General features: G+C 39.0%; 1 protein-coding gene across 1 annotated transcript in view; it reads right to left on the minus strand.

Moving 5' to 3' along the window:
• The window catches only part of CDS1 (CDP-diacylglycerol synthase 1), a 70471-nt gene that overhangs the window by 34419 nt on the left and 16513 nt on the right, over positions 1–19539 (minus strand). The window contains exons 2-5 of the mRNA XM_042936008.1: positions 18273–18400; positions 11327–11423; positions 4605–4702; positions 1415–1554 (exon numbers count right to left, since the gene is read on the minus strand). Of these exons, the coding sequence (XP_042791942.1) occupies positions 1415–1554; positions 4605–4702; positions 11327–11423; positions 18273–18400 (463 nt within the window). The remainder of the gene's footprint in view (positions 1–1414; positions 1555–4604; positions 4703–11326; positions 11424–18272; positions 18401–19539) is intronic.

Genomic DNA, 19539 nt, shown 5'->3' on the forward strand with positions numbered 1-19539 from the left:
ATCATGCAGAACAGCACAAAAACTGAATACAATGACATACTTCTAAAGGACTGGACGTACTTCTCCATACACTCTTCATATTTCTAGTTTAATGAGAAATGAAGAGTCATCCGTATTGTATTCAGTTTCCAAAACTGTGCTAATAAGAAAAGAATTTATTGAAAAACTTGTAAGAGCTAAAGTAAAAACTCAAAGTTCATATCCTCCTTTAAGAAGAAAGTAATGACAACAACAAATATTTAAATAGTGCCAGGTATCGTTCTAAGTGCTTTACAAAGAAATTGAAGTACAGATAAATTAATTAAATTTCCCAATGTTTATTTAGCTAGTAAGTAGTAGAGCCAAGACTCACACTGGCAAGCTGACTTTTAAAAAGTACATATCTGGGGCGCCTGGGTGGCTCAGTTGGCTGAGCATCTGACTTTGGCTCAGGTCACATGATCTCACGTTTTGCAAGTTCGAGCCCCTGCGTAGGGCTCTGTGCTCACAGCTCAGAGCCTGGAACTTGCTTCGGGTTCTGTGTCTTCCTCCCTCTCTGCCTCTTTCCCACTCACACTCTGTCCCTCTTGAAACTAAATAGACATTAAAAAAAATTGTTTTGGGGCGCCTGGGTGGCTCAGTCGGTTGGGCGTCCGACTTCAGCTCAGGTCATGATCTCGCGGTCTGTGAGTTCAAGCCCCGCATCGGGCTCTGTGCTGACAGCTCAGAGCCTGGAGCCTGTTTCGGATTCTGTGTCTCCCTCTCTCTGCCCCTCCCCCATTCATGCTCTGTCTCTCTCTGTCTCAAAAATAAATAAATGTTAAAAAAAATTGTTTTAATAAAAATAAAAAGTATGTATCTAAATCAAGTTTTTAGAATTTTTTTATGATTGATTAACTTTTATTAAAGAAATATCTGTTAATTCTAATTTTATCCTAGTATCTAATTCTTAATCTAAAATCTTAAAAACAAATGGTACAGTGTACTATAAACAAATATGTATATATCATATATATCATATATATATGATATATATATATATATACATGTATAGAAAGAATATATAATAAACCATGTCAGTAAAACTAAATACCACAATACTATATAAATAAAGCAATATATATGTAAAAGTTTCTTTGTAAATCATACTTGGTTAACAATCAATCCATGTATTTAAAAGTTTACTACAATTTCCAAAGAAAATTTTCAAATATGTGGAGTATTAAGCAAGTAGGTCCTTTTTTAAATCACCATGAAGGAGTAATTGCTGTTTAAGACCATGATGAAAGCAACAGCTTTTTATACATGGAACAAATAAAAATGGAACTGGATTAAAATGTAACAAATAGAAGATGTCATAAATTCAAATAATGTTAAGTAAAAATAAGCATGTAATATATATCAGCTACATACCAATACGGACTATTTTCCTTACCTGCCAGATAGAGGGCAAATGATATAAATCTATGGTAGCGAATGAGGAACTGAAGTTGCTCTTCTCTTTGAACAAATGTAGCAAAATAATCGGCTACGGTCTCTCCATAGAAAAAGTAGTTTACACACAGTAGAAAGTACCTATAATTGAAACACAATTAGCTTTTTCATATTTGAAGCCTTTTTTTCCCTCTCAAACTCAGCAAAACTATTCCCTATATTTTGATGATGTCACAAAGATCAAAAACTAAGTTCAGGACACAGGTTCAGGATATTCCACCAAAACATTTTTTTCCTCTTTTAAACTTAATTTCAAATGTGTCAGTCAACAAAAGTTTACTGAATACAGCTCACGCCTCTACTTAGCTCAAAATCTAGTGCCAGAGATTGGGAAACAATGTAAAAAATACTATGCATACCCAAATACACACACACACACACGCGCGCGCGCGCACGCAGATAAACACACACACATGCACGCAGATACACACACACACACACACAGTATTTTATAATGAAAATCCACTTTCAACTATTCACAGCTCTAAAGTTTTTTAATAGTGGAGATTCTAAGCCAAATTCCCACCTGCCGTGAGGAGGAAATCAATAGGGAAAGCAGGAAGAGGCAATTCAACCTCTGACCCATCCTCACTGCATTACGCATATTGGTGTCTTTCTCCCCCTCCTCCATGTTCCAGATGGACTCCAGATGCACAGGGATTCTTTTTTTTAATTTTAATGTTTTTTCATTTTTTGAGAGAAAGATGGAGACAGAGTGCAAGGCGGGTAGGGGCAGAGAGGGAGAGACAGAATTTGAAGCAGTCTCCAGGCTCTGAGCTGTCAGCACAGAGCCCGACGCGTGGCTCAAACCCACTAACTGCAAGATCGTGACCTGAGCAGAAGTTGGATTCTTAACCGACTGAGTCACCCAGGCGCCCCCAGTTGCACAGTGATTCTTAAGAGGAAGTAGTGGGGGATAGAAGCAGGCAGCAGGTAAAAATCTCTAAGAGAAACTTTTTTTTTTAACGTTCATTTATTTTTGAGAGAGACAGACAGAGCATCAGCAGGGGAGGAGCAGAGAGAGAGAGACGCAGAATCTGAAGCAGGCTCCAGGCTCTGAGCTGTCAGCACAGAGCCTGACGTGGGGCTCAAACTCACAAACCGTGAGATCATGACCTGAGCCGAAGCTGGATGCTTAACTGACTGACCCAGGCAGCCCTCTAAGAGAAACTTCTTAAAACTGCGTAAATCACCTGTCCCTCCACCCAATTCTGATATATCCCTTCCCCCCAGGGAAAGGAGAACCCATGAGAATTGACTGATGGCACTTGTGTGAGCCAGGAAAGAAGGCTGGGAAGCACCGCTTCAGAGTTCCTCCGTGCCTCATCCTTTGAAGGGCAGAGTCCTACTCGGCCAGGAGAGCAGAGGAGGAAAGGAGCGATTTCCCTCTGGTCCTCATGGATGGAATTAGACCCCACAGTTTTCAAAGTAAAGTACTGTATTCCCATTTCTATCAGCTGCATTACCATTTTTCTATTCTCCTACAATGGAAACTGTCTTTGACTCCTCCATAAAGCTATCAAGGCCTGCCCTAGTCCACCAATCCAACTTTCCCCCCACTATTCTGCTCAAGAAGGCCAGGAATGTCTTTGCCTCTGTGGCACGTTCCTCCTAGTCCCTCATCTAGAACTTGATAGGTGATGCTTCCCCACTGCGGAGCACTCTTCTCTATCCAAAACTTGTCTTTATTTCAAGTGATAGTTTGTTTCTCACCTTCTCCATAAAGACTTCTGCAATCACTGGAGCCCATCCTGACCTATGTCTTTTTTTCTTAGAATTGATCAATCCTGCATGGTTTAGCATTTAATTTTTCTCCAACTACTTAATCTAACATTTCCCATATATTTTGCCCTTCGTGAAAAAACTTGCCATAAGGAAAAATTAGAAACTATTTTTTGACTACTCTAAACCCCAAAGGTGATACATTTGTTTTCTTAAGACACTGGACCCTCTCGCTGATACTAATCAAACAGCTATATTCAAAGGCATGGTCAATTAAGTTCATTATGAACTATTATATTATCATGTTTCCTTCCTGGTCAAGGTCTTGATAATTGAGAATTATAACTGAAAAGTTATAAAAAGATATATTAAACTTTAAATATTAAAATCGCATGCCTTTTTTTAAACTAAGTTTTACATGCATGGTTCATACACAGTATTTCAAGTGCTGGTAACTGCTGGTGCTATTTACAAGACTGCCTTACACACTGCCCCTCAGAGAGTATTACTCTTCTCTCTAACAACCCTCCCAGTAGCAGGTCACCAGCCTGGGGCCTGAAGACAAGATCAAACCAGGAACAACAAAGGGAGGAGCTGTCTCTCCTCTAACTGCCCCCAGGGCCTACAAGGAGGTGGGCCAGCTTTGCAGTAGTGGGGAAGGAAGGGTAGGGGGGGACAGACATTCATCATGGGCTTTCTTCCCCATGAATAAACCACTGACCACTCAACAAAACAGAAAACTCACAACTATTTTCATATCTCATCTTTCACTCTCTGCAGAAATAATCTAATTCTGTGTGTGGTCTCATTTCAACTGAGGCAAAAGAAAGCAAAAGATTACACATATTTCTAACATTTTACAAAACGAAACTTTATTAAAATTATAATTATGAAGGATATAAAAAGGTGTCCAATACAATGTTTTTTAAAGAGGACAACAGCGCAGGGGCACCTGGGTGGCTCAGTCGGTTAAGTCCGACTTCAGCTGAGGACATTATTGCACAGTTTGTGACTTCAAGTCCCACACTGGGCTCTCTGCTGTCAGTGCAAAGCCTGTTTGGATCCTCTGTCTCCCTCTCTCTCTGCCCCTCCCCAGTTCTCACACACTCTCTCTCTCAAAAATAAACATTAAAAAATGTTTAAAAAAAAGAGGTCAATAGTGTATACATTCAAATATAAAGTATCTCTACAAAGACTGAAAGATGACATATGAAAATAGTAGTGTTAGAAAAGGAGAGTTAAAGGTGATTTTCTTCTTATCAAAATCCAATTGCATTATTTTTATTTACCTTTCTCCAAAAATCAATCTATAAGGTCAACTGTGTGATACTGACTCATCAGGGTGCTTCCTTTAAAAACTTTAGAAAAGAACCAGATTTTCACATCTGAAACAGTTTTAAATTACTTACCAGCTCAATGTTCTAAACCATGGCAGGTCATAAGAACGATAGACTCTATAACCTATAGTGATAATTTCATGGAAGCATTTCACTTGGATGCCTAGTACCTGAAACCAAGAGAACACATTAACATACATTTCTTAGTGTTTACATTTGTGCTTAATCATTTAATAAGTCATTTCTTATGTCATGTGTGTTTAAAAAAATCTTTAGCCTGCCCAGTTTTAATTATTCTAAATGTCAGTAGCAAAAATTCAGTAAGTCAATGTCTATAAAATCAAGCGATATTTCAAAGGGGCAAGCAAATGAAAGTTTATCCAAAACGTGAAAGCTCCATCCTGGGGTGGGAGGTCGCAGTGTAGCTTAAAGTTTGAGGGATACAGTCTTGTTGGTCATGGTTGATTAGGCTTTATCTCTCATTACTACTTCATTTCTTGAGTTCATCAGTACTAAGAGGGACAATCTTTTCGTCCATTTTGTTTCTTGAGTTACCCTAGGAAAAGTATCATATGTGGAAGTTTGCATTTACTGATTTACTTAGAGAGCCCGTGCATGGGGGGGGGGGGGGGGGGGGGGGGACAGAGAGAGAGAATCCCAAACAGGTTCCGCACCGTCAGTGCAGAGCCTAACATGGCTCTAATTCATGAACTGTGAGATCATGACCTGAGCCAAAATCAAGAGTCAGATGGTTAACCAACTGAGCTACCCAGGCGCCCCTGTATATATTTATTTTTAACCATACATCCTGGTATGCCTTCCAAGGATAAAGACACGGTCAAAACAAATGACTGTAATTAAAACATCTTCACCCTGTCACCCAGCAGGGTTTGGGCATGGTCTTTTCATTCTTCCAGCCGTGGCAACTCTCACATAGCCAGCTGCATATCTGTCTGATACATCTAAGTGGAGTTACACTGGCAAATTATAAATAGCCTTCTACATTTGCAGCCACTTCACCCGGTCAATTTATTCTATGCAATTCTGTTTGCACAGTGTTCTTTATACATTCCTAACAAATTGTTTTATATTTATGAATCCTTTTTTGATGGTCTACTTAGTAGTCCTTCAAACTGTTGTAACCACCAACTTAGGTACAGGTAATCCCTGAGGATGCAGCATCATATCTAATGCTTGGTTTAAGTCAATTCCAAGACTCGAAAAACAAGTGGCAAGTTGAACACTTATTACCACGAGCTAAGAGATTAAAATCTTTATGAGTATAGCAGACTTCTTCAGCCTCTGGAGAGTATACTCAAGGGCTTGGTCTTGTACAGCCTGCAAGCTAAGAATGGATATTTTTTTTTTTTAAGTTAAAAACAAAAACTAAAAATGATGTTACAGAGAAATATGTGGTTCCTTAAAGCCTAAAATATTTTTACCTGTTTCTATACTCAAAAAGCTTACCAAACTCTGCCCAAGAATATACTTGGGTATTTCCTTTTAAGCTCCCCCAAAATCAGCTTTCCCAAACCTACTGTTCAGGATATTCTTAAGCTATATTTCTCCATTATACCTATTATGTCCAATCACATACTTAAAGCAATTGTGTCCCCTCAGCCATGTGCTAAGAAAATATTAGGTCAAACTACTATAAATAGTTATTTTAAGAAGAAGTCATTAATGTTTTATAATATAAAGACAAGAAGAAATTCAAATATCGTCCTTCAATAAGCTTTGAATGTGTCAAAAGTTATTTTTTTTAAATAATCACAAAATGAGGACAATGCTAGGTGTTAAAATAAAATGGCAAAGCCTGTACTATTTATAGAACCAAGGGCTTTTAAAATATCAAATGCACTGATGCAATTTCTATTTGCTAAATGAACACATTTGCTCAAGAACAACCATTAGCACTATACATGGTATTTTACTGAGAGGAAATAAAACTACTTTTAATAGCACACACATACATATTTATATGATTGTCAATTACAGTTTGCAAGTAGAATCAATATAGAGCCGCTGGGAAAACAGAAAACAGGGGGTTCACAACAGTACAGCTAAAATCCTTAAAATATATGTGTATCTTCCAGGCTGGGTGATCACCCAGAAACTGATATTCCAGGTCACCAATACTGGTAGCCGTGCACACTGGCAGGACTCTGTTGCCTCAATAAATGTTTTAAGAGCCTTAAAAACAACCACCAATATTTAAATGCCTACTCTGCTAGTTACTGAGGATTCAGAGAAATAATACAGGACATCTGTCCTCAGAGAGGCATAGTTTGTCAAGGAGGACACAAATGGCTACAACGCCACGTGGAAACTGCCACATGGATATAAGCATGGGCAAACAAAACGGGGGGGGGGGGGGGTGGGTAGAGTTGGGCCACAGTTGGGACAGAGGAGAAAGATATACAGAATCACATATATGGGAGAAGACAAGGCATGTTAGGGAACTACAAGTATTTCAGAGTTGCCTACTCACAGAGATGGGGGTGAGAAGCAGAGAGAGACAAGAAGCACAGCAAACAGTACAAAGGACTACACGTGATCAGATGTGTGTGTTTGGGGCCAGGAGAGGTGGAAAGAACAGACTGGAGAGGCAGCAAGAGTAGAGAGACAGTAAGGCAGGCAAGATGCCACCATCCAGTTGAGTGTAGATGAACCTCTAACTGGGCCAGCAGCAGGGAAGTGGAGTACAAGGAATAAGACATTGAGGGAGCATAACTGGTTGGATTTGGTGGCTGAGGAAATGGGGGGTGGGGGGCGGCTAAGGGAGTCAGAGGAACACAGAATAACACCAGAGAAGGCTTTTGGGAAAGGAGACATATTTATGCAGAATGGATGGGGATGGAAGGGAAGTTCAGATTTGGATATGTTGAATTTGAACTATGGTATTTATGGGTTATCCAAATAAAAATGCCTATTTTCACTTTGGGAATCTATTCAAAGAAAATAATCCTGCATATGAAAAAGCTTTACATTCTATTATGTTCAGGATAGTGTTATTCACCATAGAGAAAACCAAAACATAACCCGAATGTCTGAAAATAACACAGCGGTTCAAATAACTTATGATACATTCCATTCCATTCAGTCAAGGAATGTATTAAAGTTGATGGTTGTAAAGACGGAGCAACACAAAACACTCGATAAAATACTTAGTTTAAAAGAGCGGGATACAAAATTCTAGTCATGTTATGATTACAACCATGATTTTTAAAACACAAAAGAAAAAAAGGACTAAAAGAAAATATATCAAATAGTATTAATTGAGTTTTGGTAGTTGATGATAGGGCTAGGGGTGATTTTCAAAAAATTAACAATTTCCTGAAGTAATTTTAACACACTTTTATAACTCTCACAACGGAAAAAAAAAAAAAAAAACTACTTAAAACTAAATTATATATGTGAATTAAAACTTACTATAGGAGTTTCCAAGAAGGTGAAGGTGAGAACCTCTTACACTATCTGCCTTTAAATCAAAGTATGCTTTAGTAATTCCATCACCTAGAAAGTGTGATTCCAGGGTGCCTGGGTGGTTCAGTCGGTTAAGCATCCGACTTTGGCTCAGATCATGATCTCATAGTTCATGGGTTAGAGCCCCGCATCGGGCTCTGTGCTGACAGCTCAGAGCCTGGAGCCTGCTTCGGATTCTGTTTCCCACTCTCTCTGCCCTTCTCCCACTCAAGCTTGGTCTCTCTCTCTGTCTCCCCTTCTCTCAGAAATAAATAAACCTAAAAAAAGTTTTTTAAAAAAGTGTGATTGCAAGCTACGAATGCAACATGTAAGCGCTATAAATAGAAGATTGAAGAAAAAAGTTCCTGTATGATTCCGTCTTAAAGTAGTAGCTATCATTTGGTAGAAATAAGTTTTTAATAAAATTCTCTTGAATCAATCATTTACGAGTGCTGATATTGTAGGGCAAATGCAAGCCTCTCAAAATATAAATGACCTAGTTAGGGATATGAGCATAAGTAAGACTTGAAATCACATAAAAGTAGTATCACAATTGAGTACCAACAGTGTGTGCATATGTGTATATCCACCCATATTTCCTTAATATACGTATCATAAATACAACATGTGTATGTATGCATGGTACATGTGTGCATGCATTACAATAAACCTAAGTAAGAGCAGTAACAGTTCAAATCTACTTAACTCGATCTTTAATATTCTTCTGATTAAGCTCACCAATGAAACAGAACTCATATTAAAATGGTATTTTCCTTTCATAACAGAAAATATAAACAAGAAAGCTCAAGTACTTTAGGTATGCTTATGATTCTCTTTTAAAAAAACAAAATCCAAATATGCAAGGATATCTTTAAAGGTGTTTTGAATTTTCTCATAAAAGGGTGCTTGAAAATTAGTCTCTATCTGCAAATTCTGGCCCAAGTTACCACACCAAATGGTTTAGTTTGGAGAACAATGTAACTTACTCACAGAGAGCCCACCAGACCAGCCTGTGTCCATGTATCAAGGATGCTGGTGCTTTACAATGTTTTAGATCAAAATTACCTCCTAAAGGGGAATAATAATTTAAATGATCTTTAATATTTCCAATGGCTCCCCAATCCTTTACAAATAAATCCTAAACTTCTTCACACAGTATTGCAAGGCCCTCTAGCATCTGATCTCCAATTATTTTTCCAAGTTCAAAGGCCCTATGCTCCAGGAAAAAGACATCATTTGCCTTTTCCTGACACATCTAGCCATTTGGACCTTTACTCTCGGTGCTCACTCCACCCTGACAGACCCTCAAGGTCTGATGAAAGGTCCCTTCATCCACAAAGCCTTACCAAGCTGTCAGCTATCACCCAATCCCTTTGTCCCCTGGCCCATCACTCAGCGCACAGCACTGAGAAGTGCTCTGTACCCCCTCACTCCTGAAAGGCCCAAACTCACTGGCACTCACAACCCTCCATAGGTGCACACTGAGAAGAAAAGAAGTGGGCCCTTCCCTGGAGTCACACTGGGACCGTGCTCACACCGGCCTACCTGGTTTTTAGACTCAGCATCTTCTGGCCTCACATTAAAGAGGTCCTATGCACTATCCACTGTTTTTCTGTGAGAAAAAGTTCTTTACGATGTCAGCAAAAACAGAACAGAGAAGGTGATTTCTTATTCACTCCTGTTACCTTGATACCCCCAAGGAAGTACAAAATTAATGAGGGAACAGAAAGAAAGTGAAAGGGCTTGATGGTCAGGAGTTGATGGGATTTTTTTCCCCAATCGTGTCTGATTTCACTTCAAAACTTATTTATTCTTTTATAGACTGAAAGGAAAACCGTATCATATTGCCCATGCCTATCACTAGGAATAGGACTGGGCATGGAGGGGAGCAGACAGGTTGGAGCAGCCAGAGAGCGAGGTGGTAAGGGTGAGAGAGGCTCAGCTAAAGGAGATGAGATGAAAAAGAAACAACAAAAAAGAGGGACACTGTGCCTATCCCTGAGAGCAAGGCTCTCCCTGTGCTAAACACACTCAGCACCCTCAAGTGCTTGATGAATCTATTAAACAAACGCAGGTCTCCTTCCCACTCCCACCACTTCCAAATGTTTCACGCTTCTTTGGATATCAAGGCTTTCATAAACAGGAATCCTCTGCTGTGACACTCCTGTCCCCAAGCTCCCCCTCTACCCCCCACCTGTTCAAACTTTAAACTGCAGCACACGTGCTAGACAGGATGCCTCTGGAAAGTCTTCCAGATCCCCCCTTGCTCTCACAGCACCCTATCCTATATAAATATATTCTCTCTATATGTATATTTGGGCGAGAACGCACGTGCACAAGCAGAGGAGAGGGGTAGACAAGGAGAATCTCAAGCACGCTCCACGCTCAGCGTGGAGCGCAAAGCAGGGCTCGTTCCACAACCCTGGGAACACGACCTGAGCAGAAACCAAGAGTCAGACGCTCAACCGACTGAGCCACCCAGGTGCCCCTGTAATTATATTTCTGATCAGTTCTTTGAAGCACAGATAGTAAACTCCCCAGGGAAGAGACATGTGTGCTTTTCTCAGCACTGCTGTATCATACCCCAGAAGCAGCACAATGCCTGGCACATAGCAGGCATCTTGGGAGCATTTACTAAACGAATGATTTAAAATCTTAAAATACTTGTCTGGCTTCATGACTTGTTGGACTTCCCATACACAACAAAATCCCACACTCCCAAAATGGCTTCTGTTCACCTCTCTGGTCTCATCCCTAGACACCCTCCAAAGGCACCAGTTGCAAATCCCCCAACGAACCACACTCTCTCATTACCCCCATGTCTTGCTTATGATATCCCCACCTTGGAAGGCCCTCTCCTGTCCAGCCCCTTCTTCAGGGTTTAACTTTGGCATAAACTCTTCTGGAAGTCCTCTCTGCCCTCTTTCAGGCTGGTTTAGATCTCCCAAAAAGTTACCCACTTATTTACTATACTATTTATTCATATGGTTACTTATATATCTCTGCCATTAGATTGAATTCTTTCAAGTTAGGGATCTAGCTAATAGTCCCATATGATGATGTCATGAGTGTGTGAAGTCGTTAGCAATCTCTAATACTATGTATTACATATACTTGATCTCTGCTGAGTGAATACACTGAATGGCCATTTTGCAAACAGGAAAGGTTGGTCCAGATAATTTCATGAAGAAGAAAATGCTTAAGGGAAATAAATTTGTTGTTACCAAATCTTGAACTACTTTATTTTTTATGACATGTTCAAATTACTTCAATCATATCAGTGCTGAAAAACAAAGCAAGAGATACTTGGAAAAATGTAAAACACTTACAAGAAGCATCAGCATAAAGGATCCCATATAGATGATCAGGAAAAACAATGAAATCATAGTTAGAGTAAGAATTCCACGAATCCACCAGTTTTTCCACCTATAAAGAAAATGTTTATAAAGTTAGTATTTAATGTATTGAGTTTTTTGTGTGGTTTCAGTATTATCAGACTTTCATATTTTCCCTAACTATACTTTAAGAATCCCTTGCTTCAGGGCACCTGGGTGGCTCAGTTGGTCGAGGATTCAACTTCGGCTCAGGTCATGATCTCAGTTTGGTTCATGAGTTCAAGCCCCATTTTGGGTTCTCTGCTGTCAGTGCAGAGCCCACTTCAGATCCTTTGCTCCCCTCTCTCTGCCCCTCCCTGACTTGCACTCTCTCAAAAATAAATAAAATATTTAAAAAAAAAAGAATCCCTTACTTCACCTGTAGTAACAACAAAAACAAAAATCTAACCAACAGCATTTGTTCACTCACTCAGAGCTAAATTAAGTGTAAAATTATGTTAGCCAAAGAAAGAAACTAATTTTTGTTCAGTGTGAATGAGGATGAATCACTAGGCTAGGAAGTGAGGTGGTCAATGTGGATATGTGCACACCCCACCAGGGTCATTCAGAAGGGAAGAAGGCAGGTGCAAAAAGCCCTCTGTAAAGATGATCTATCCTTCTCTCCCTCCAAATAAACAAAAAAACTTAAAAAACACTTTTTTAAGGGGTGTCTATGTGGCTCAGCCGGTTAAGTGGCCAACTCTTGATCTTAGCTCAGGTCATGATCTCACAGTCTCTGAGTGTCAGCAACATGAGGTTCTGTGCTGACAGTGCAAGCCTGCTTGGGATTTTCTCTTCCTCCCTCTCTCTGCCCCTCCCCAGCGCATGCATGCACACACTTTCTCTCTCAAAATAATAAATAAACTTAAAAAAAAAAACCATGATCTATCCTTTGGGGTGGTATATAAAAACAATGATTTTATTAAGGTGGTATAGACAGAGAACACAGACTTCCAATGAGAGAAAGTAAAGAAAGGATAATACAGAAGCACAACTACAGAGCACAGAAATCTCAGTGAAATGAAGAACGCAAGCAGGTCAGTCACTGAGGGCAAGGCCAGACAGATGATCACTTTCTCCTAGAGCTCTAAGTGTGCTGCTGGCTTTCTGCACTTAGACACAGAGTCTTAAAAGCACAACATTATTTCCTCATCGTTGGGCCTTTAATTGTTCCTTAGAGCAGGCCTTCCCTGTTGAATGTCTGGCTAGGCTGAGAACTCATCTCCCTCAATCCTCTCTGGCGGTTAGGAAGGGCCCGGGGTGCCCAACAGCCCTCCCCTCACACCCAGGACACTCACGTTTCACCCCCAGCATATTTGACAGATACTGTCACTATTTCTTTGGCCATGTCATGAAAAATGTCAGCAGCCACTGTGTAAAACCAAAAGGATTCTAATAACACCTATATATGGATGATATTTCTGAATCTAAAATTGTTTCCCCCTGCTTTTCTTCATTCTACACTCATTTTACATTATACTCACAGTAAAGTTTTAAGACTTTTCTTATGTCTATTAATTCAAATGGCAGCATTTAAATTATGATACAATATACCTGGATTCATCTTAAAGGATAGTAGCATATATATATACATACACACATATATGTACACACACACGCATGCACACACAGTGTTCTAAGCACAGGCTTTCATTCTCCTCTCTATAAAAAAATTAGCTGACTTCATCCATTTATCAAATATTGATTATATTCCCTGCTCTCACCAATCTTCCAGATATTTATTAAATATCCCTTTTATGAGGTCATTTCTGTACTCAAGGTCTAAAATGTCAACACCATTAAGTCCAAACTCTTTCACCTAACTTCCACGGTTTCTCATGAGGTGGTCACATTATACTTACACGACTTTCCTTCTCTCTGCTGTGTGATAAACTATGCGGCTCATAAATTTCTCACTAGACTCTCGGCTTTAGGACTGAACCGAAATGAGCAGAGAGTCAAAAACTGTTAGAGCTGAAAGGTTCCACTGAGTTTTATATACATAACTCTTTATGGATTAATGAATAGATTTGGGAACTGCGCTAGGTCACAGAGCTAGTCAAAGGTACATAATGGACCATAAACCAGTCTCTAATGATAACAGAGATAATGATAGTGATCCCGTCCTGTTTGCATGAAACCCAGAAGCGTATTTAGCTCTCCTGTATAACTGATCCTCAGAGTCAGAATTGTTGAGAACCCATAGAAGATGACAGACACTACATAAGTGTCACCAATCAGTGCCTAGGTGGATGTTGCCAATGTCCACATGTACCTCTGTTAGACGCCTCTGGCTTTGAACTTCAGAGGATGGTAGCTGCTGAGAACCAGAGATCTTAAACAGAAGACCTACTTTCTTCCTACCATCCAAAAGTTCCGTGATAACTGAAAACCTGAGCCATCAAGAAACATATTTCACCTAGTTATCTTTTATATACCTATTTCCCTTCCCAGAAAAATTCCCCTCCCCCAACAAGGTGAAAGACTAATTCTCTTAATTATTTTCACAGACTCCTCAAATCTCTCAAGAATACTTAATACAAAGAAAATAAAAGAACATACTTATACATATCCATGGATACAGTGACTGAAAGACATCTTTTAAGGGAGAACCACTGAATTCAAAACAGAGCACGATATGAGGGAAAAAAAAAAATCACTATTACCAAAAACCAGAGGAAAACCTGATTCTGAATTCAAATTATTGATTTCTTTTACCATGCTACAATGAGCACATTAGAGACAGCCTTGATTTCAGGTCCAAGTTATCACCTCACAATTGCTTTGGAAAAAGGAACTCAGAATCAATATAGGAGATTTTCATTCCAGTCCCATATCTCCAGAACTACATGAGTTAGAAATGAGGTTTCTAAAAAGTATATAATTCAGGAGTCTCTTTACAAGTGGTTATCTAAAGTTGTCATATACTTATTGTTCAAATCAGTTACGAGATGTACAATGTTTTACTGTCACTACAGATATTAAGTGGTTTTTATTTCAAAAGTAATGACGAGGTTTAAAAAAAAAAATATTTTCCTAGGGACACAAACATCATGAGTCATCAAGAACCTGGGCTGGCAAAACAGTTCACCTGAGCCAAGAATCAGTATACAGAGACACTCCTCAAGAATAAATAAGTACTTTGTGGGCCATCTGGCAAGAAAAGTTTTTGAGAAAGTCCATCTACCAGCCATTGGAGGTTGGACAGGAAGTGTGCAAGTTCTTGGAGAGAAGGAAAATGGCATGATACAGTACAAGAGCACCCAGTATAAGGCTATGCCTGTATGTTTCCTTGGTTTCTCAACCTCAGTGCTAATAACGTTGTGAGCCAGAGAATTCTTTGTTGTGAAGAGCTGTTCAGTGTACTATAGGATGTTTAACATCCTCCCCGGCCTCTACCCATTATCTGTTAGTAGTGCTATCTCTTGTGACAACCTAAAATGTCTCCAGTCAATGCACATGTCCACTTGTGCAGTTTCGGGTGAGGGGGAGCAGGGCATTGCCCCTGGATGAGATGATAGCTGAAGAAGAGCTTCACTAATGGACAGAATCAGACTTAACTGGTTAAGTGACTATTCATCTCCACAAGACCCACACACAGGTCAATTGGGACAATGTGCCAAGTGCCTAAAAACCTTCAGGCCTCTTCCAATTTCAACACCTTATGCTCTATTTAATATGATATATTAAAGCCTTAAAAATGAGCATAAATCTAGTGTTGCCTGGGTGGCTCAGTGGGTTAACCGTCCACCTTTGGCTCAGGTCATGATCTTGCAGTTCGTGGGTTTGAGCCCCTAGTTGGGCTCTGTGCTGACAGCTCAGAGCCTGGAGCCTGCTTCGGATCCTGTGTCTCCCTCTCTCTATGCCCCTCACCCGTTTGCACAGTCCCTCTCATTCTGAAAAATGAATAAACGTAAAAAAAAAAAGAGCATAAATCTTAACATAGCTATAAAGAAAAATGTTTAATACAGAGTTGGTTTTAATTGTGAAAATCTGGAAACAAGTTAAACGCCCAGCAATTTTAGTTTAGTTGAATAAACTGAACTACAGTCATACAAAGGAATATATCATGCAGTCATTAAAAAATTTAAGTCATTAAAAAAATGATATAGTTTCTAATACCACAGAATGAAAATGTAACCAGAAGGTAAGAAACAGTACAATGCTATTTTTATATTATACACCACACACACACACACACACACACACAGAATACACACAACGCAGAAGAAAAAAAAAACTTCAAAAAGTAAACATCACAATATTTTAGGTGTCAATGTTTTGGCAGGAAGATTACAAGAGTTTTTTTTTTCCCCCCTGCAATTCATGTAATTTTATAATGCAACTAATATTTTTAATTCTATGCATCTACAACTTCTAAATTTTTTCAAGACAGACCATTTTGGGTATTAGATTAAAAAGAGCCTAAAATGAATTAAGATAGAGTCTGAAACATTCATGTAACCTTTAGAGCAAAGTCTGAGAAGACTGAAACTTGTTATATATTACTTATTGTTCATTTTTTCAAACTAATTGTAATTTTTTTTTATTCATCTTTGAGATACAGAGCATGAGCGGGGAAGGGGCAGACAGAGGGAGACACAGAATCGGAAGCAGGCTCCAGGCTCCGAGCCGACAGCACAGAGCCTGACACAGGGCCTGAACTCACAAACTGTGAGATCGTGACCTGAGCCGAAGTCAGACGCTCAACCGACTGAGCCACCCAGGTGCCCCAAAACCAATTGTTTTATAAACAGAACACAATACCTAGGTTCATAATGTGGTTCTATCACTTACTGACTGCATGATCCTTGACATATAACATTTCTGTGCCTCAATTTCCTCATTTATAAAATAGGTCTATATAACTGAACCTGTTACAGGGTTGCTGTGAGAATAGTCAGTATGTGTAAAGTGCTTGGAGGAGTGCCTAGCACAGAGCATATGCTCAAGAAATAGCAGCTGCTATTATTTGCTACTGTTACTTTACACTAGGGAAAAACCCTTCAACATTAAGGAAAAATCTAATATAAATGACACACTAAAGAAATCATTCTTTAGAGGTATTTTTTTTTTATTTTTTAGAGAAAGTAAGAGAGAACAAGTGGGGGAGAGGGACAAAGTGGGGGACAGAGGAGGCAGGAGAGAGAGAGAGAGAGAATATCTTTTTTTTTTTTTTTTTTTAACATTTATTCACTATTGACAGACAGAGAGAGACAGAGCGTGAGCATGGGAGGGACAGAGAGAGAGGAAGACACAGAATCCAAAGCAGGCTCTTGGCTCCGAGCTGTCAGCACAGAGCTGGATGCAGGGCTCAAACCCACAAACCGTGAGATCATGACCTGAGCGGAAGTCAGATACTTAACCAACTGAGCCACCCAGGCGCCCCAAGAGAGAGAGAGAATATCTTAAGAATCTTAAGCAGGCTCCATGCTCAGTGCCGAGCCTGGCATGGGGATCAATTCAATAACCCTGGGATCATGACCTGAGCTGAAATCAAGAGTCAGATGCTAAACCTGACTGAGCCACCCAGGCGTCCCAGCATCATTTTTATATAACATCAGTATAAAAAAATTTCAGGGGCGCCTGGGTGGTTCAGTCAGTTAAGCGTCCAGGCTCAGGTCATGATCTCATGGTTTGTGGGTTCCAGCCCCGCATCGGGCTCTGTGCTGACAGTTCAGAGCTCAGAGCCTGGTTTGGATTCTGTGTCTCCCTCTCCCTCTCTCTCCACCCTTCCCCTACTTATGCTCTGTTTCTCAAATATAAACAAACGTTAAAAAGCTTTTAAAAATAATTTCAGAGTTGAAATAGACCTGATAAGATTTTAAAGCAAATGTATATGTGTGAATGAGGTCAGAAAAACTAGGATCAAGAACTATAAAAATAATAATCATGTTTTCAATAATGGACAGCAAAAAGTTATTCTATTGGTTAAAAAATATGAAAATTTGTTTGAATCAATTTATTCTAATATGGTTATCTCTTAGAAATTAAAAAACAGAAAAATTTGTATTACATTTATTAGATATGACTAACCAGTGTTTTTTGTTATGACTTACAGGTAGTAAAACCAATTTAGTAAGTCACAACTAGCCTTTTTGTTCCATAATATAGAACAGTATGAAAAGAAATCAGAGGGTATCACACACAATAGCAAGAATTGCTTCATAACATTTTTGCAACAGTTAAAATATACATTTCTGTGTCTCTTGGGATGTGGTGTAAAATATGTCTTTTACTGTGTGTCACAATCAAAAAGCTGGAAAAACACTGTTGTATACCAACATTTAAGATTTCACACATTAATCTGGATAAAGCTTACATTTATTTTGCTTTTGTAACTTTTATAATTCATATTACTAAAGTATACAACGGAGGGCAATATAAAAGTTGCTGAATCTTGATGGTGATCAAACATTAAAAAATATAGCAAACATAAAATGATAAAAGGGTTGTGGAGTTTGGGGTGATAATTTAAGCTCAGTAAAAGAAAAAGAATGACCTATTTATGTCTGGCATTTGAAAAACAGGGAACAGAGAATATGGAATTTTCTTTATTAGACGTTCCAATACCAAGAAAGGCTACCTGATGTGGTAAATGGATCAGCGGCTTGAGCAATCTGACAAAACTAGGACAAGAGTCTCGGGTCTACACCTTCCTAGCTCTGTAACCTTCATCAGATAACCTCTGAGATTTGGTTTTCTCACACTTCACAGGACTGTAAGGATTAAATGAAAGAATATACATCAAGCATTTAGTACCATGCAGCATATCTGGTGAAAAAGTATAAACCCTCTCTTTCACAGTTCCAAAACTGTGAAAAAGTGAGATTTATTACATCAACCGGCATAACCGCACAACTTCTGAGCACCCATTATAGTCATCTTCACCTAACCATACCTGGAAGATAAACCAGACAGAGCTTTCTTGAGGATCTCAGGGGTTCTATCTGAGGATGGTGGAATTTCTGGAATATCAGAATCGGTTCTGGAATCCAAATCTCCATATCTATCATCAATATCTGTTTCCTAAAATTAAAGAAAAACGAAAATCACTTTGCAAAATTGAAAAACGAAAAGAGTACATGCTTGCCAAGGTACTTAACTTATTGCTCAGTGTGTCAAATCTCAGTTACATAACTTAAAACAAAAAAAGAACTTTGAATAACCAAGCACTATTGTACTTTCTGTTAGAAAGTTTGATCGTCTTTGCTAAAATCTATCAATATAAAGGATTAATTTAACCAAAAGACACAAATAGAAGCTCCTATATTATTTAAATCAGAAACCTACCAACAAGAGTCAAATGTTGGTTGTTTTGCTACTTAACTGAGAGAACATGTTAATTCCGATCAACTGCACAGTTTCCTTTTGATTACAATCAAAGCCATCAACAAAAGAGTGTCTTACACTGGCGTGCATATATATATATATATATATATATATGCATATATGCCATTTTCACTTCCTTCATTTTTATTAGATCCTCAAGAGACAACCTCAGTGAAGCAGGTCAAACAGACATTATAACCTGTTTTATGGATACATAAACTATGATCAAAAGCATTTTATTTGATGGTAATATTTTTTATAAAGTTATTTAAAATGCAAACTGACCTTTAAGAACACATGTACAGGAGCTGTGTGTATATGCTCTAGCCTTTGACAAAGGTGGTCACTGTGGAATTTCCAGGGTTTGAGTGACCAAGGAATTTTAAGAGCAGATCTATCAAACATTGTTTTAAAGTTGTTGATTCAGCTCTAATGTGTCTCCACCCCTATGTCCTCCCCTCTCCCACACCCACCACCTTCCACCCCCAGCAACCTCGAGTAAAGAGTGCTACACGTACATGTGCTTTGGGAGAGTGGTTTACAGAGGGTGAAACTGAGGCAAAGGTGCTGAACTGGGCTGGAGGAAAGGGAATATTTACAGGTGAATATAAGCAGAAAGAACACTGAGCAGAACCTTGGGCCAGAAGTGATCCAAGGAATGAGTGCCTAGGAATTCAGAATGTTCCAGAATCTCAAACCGAACTGAGCCCTTACTAGCAACCAAGTTTTGGTAAATGTCATCACCCCTTTTACCGGTTTCTTCATCCAAAGAATGGAAGCATTTAATACAACACCAAGGACTCAGTAAAGTCAAAGAAGTAGGAAGCTATTATTAT

The sequence above is a fragment of the Panthera leo genome, chromosome B1, assembly GCF_018350215.1.
Source record: "Panthera leo isolate Ple1 chromosome B1, P.leo_Ple1_pat1.1, whole genome shotgun sequence".
Taxonomy (NCBI): domain Eukaryota; kingdom Metazoa; phylum Chordata; class Mammalia; order Carnivora; family Felidae; genus Panthera; species Panthera leo.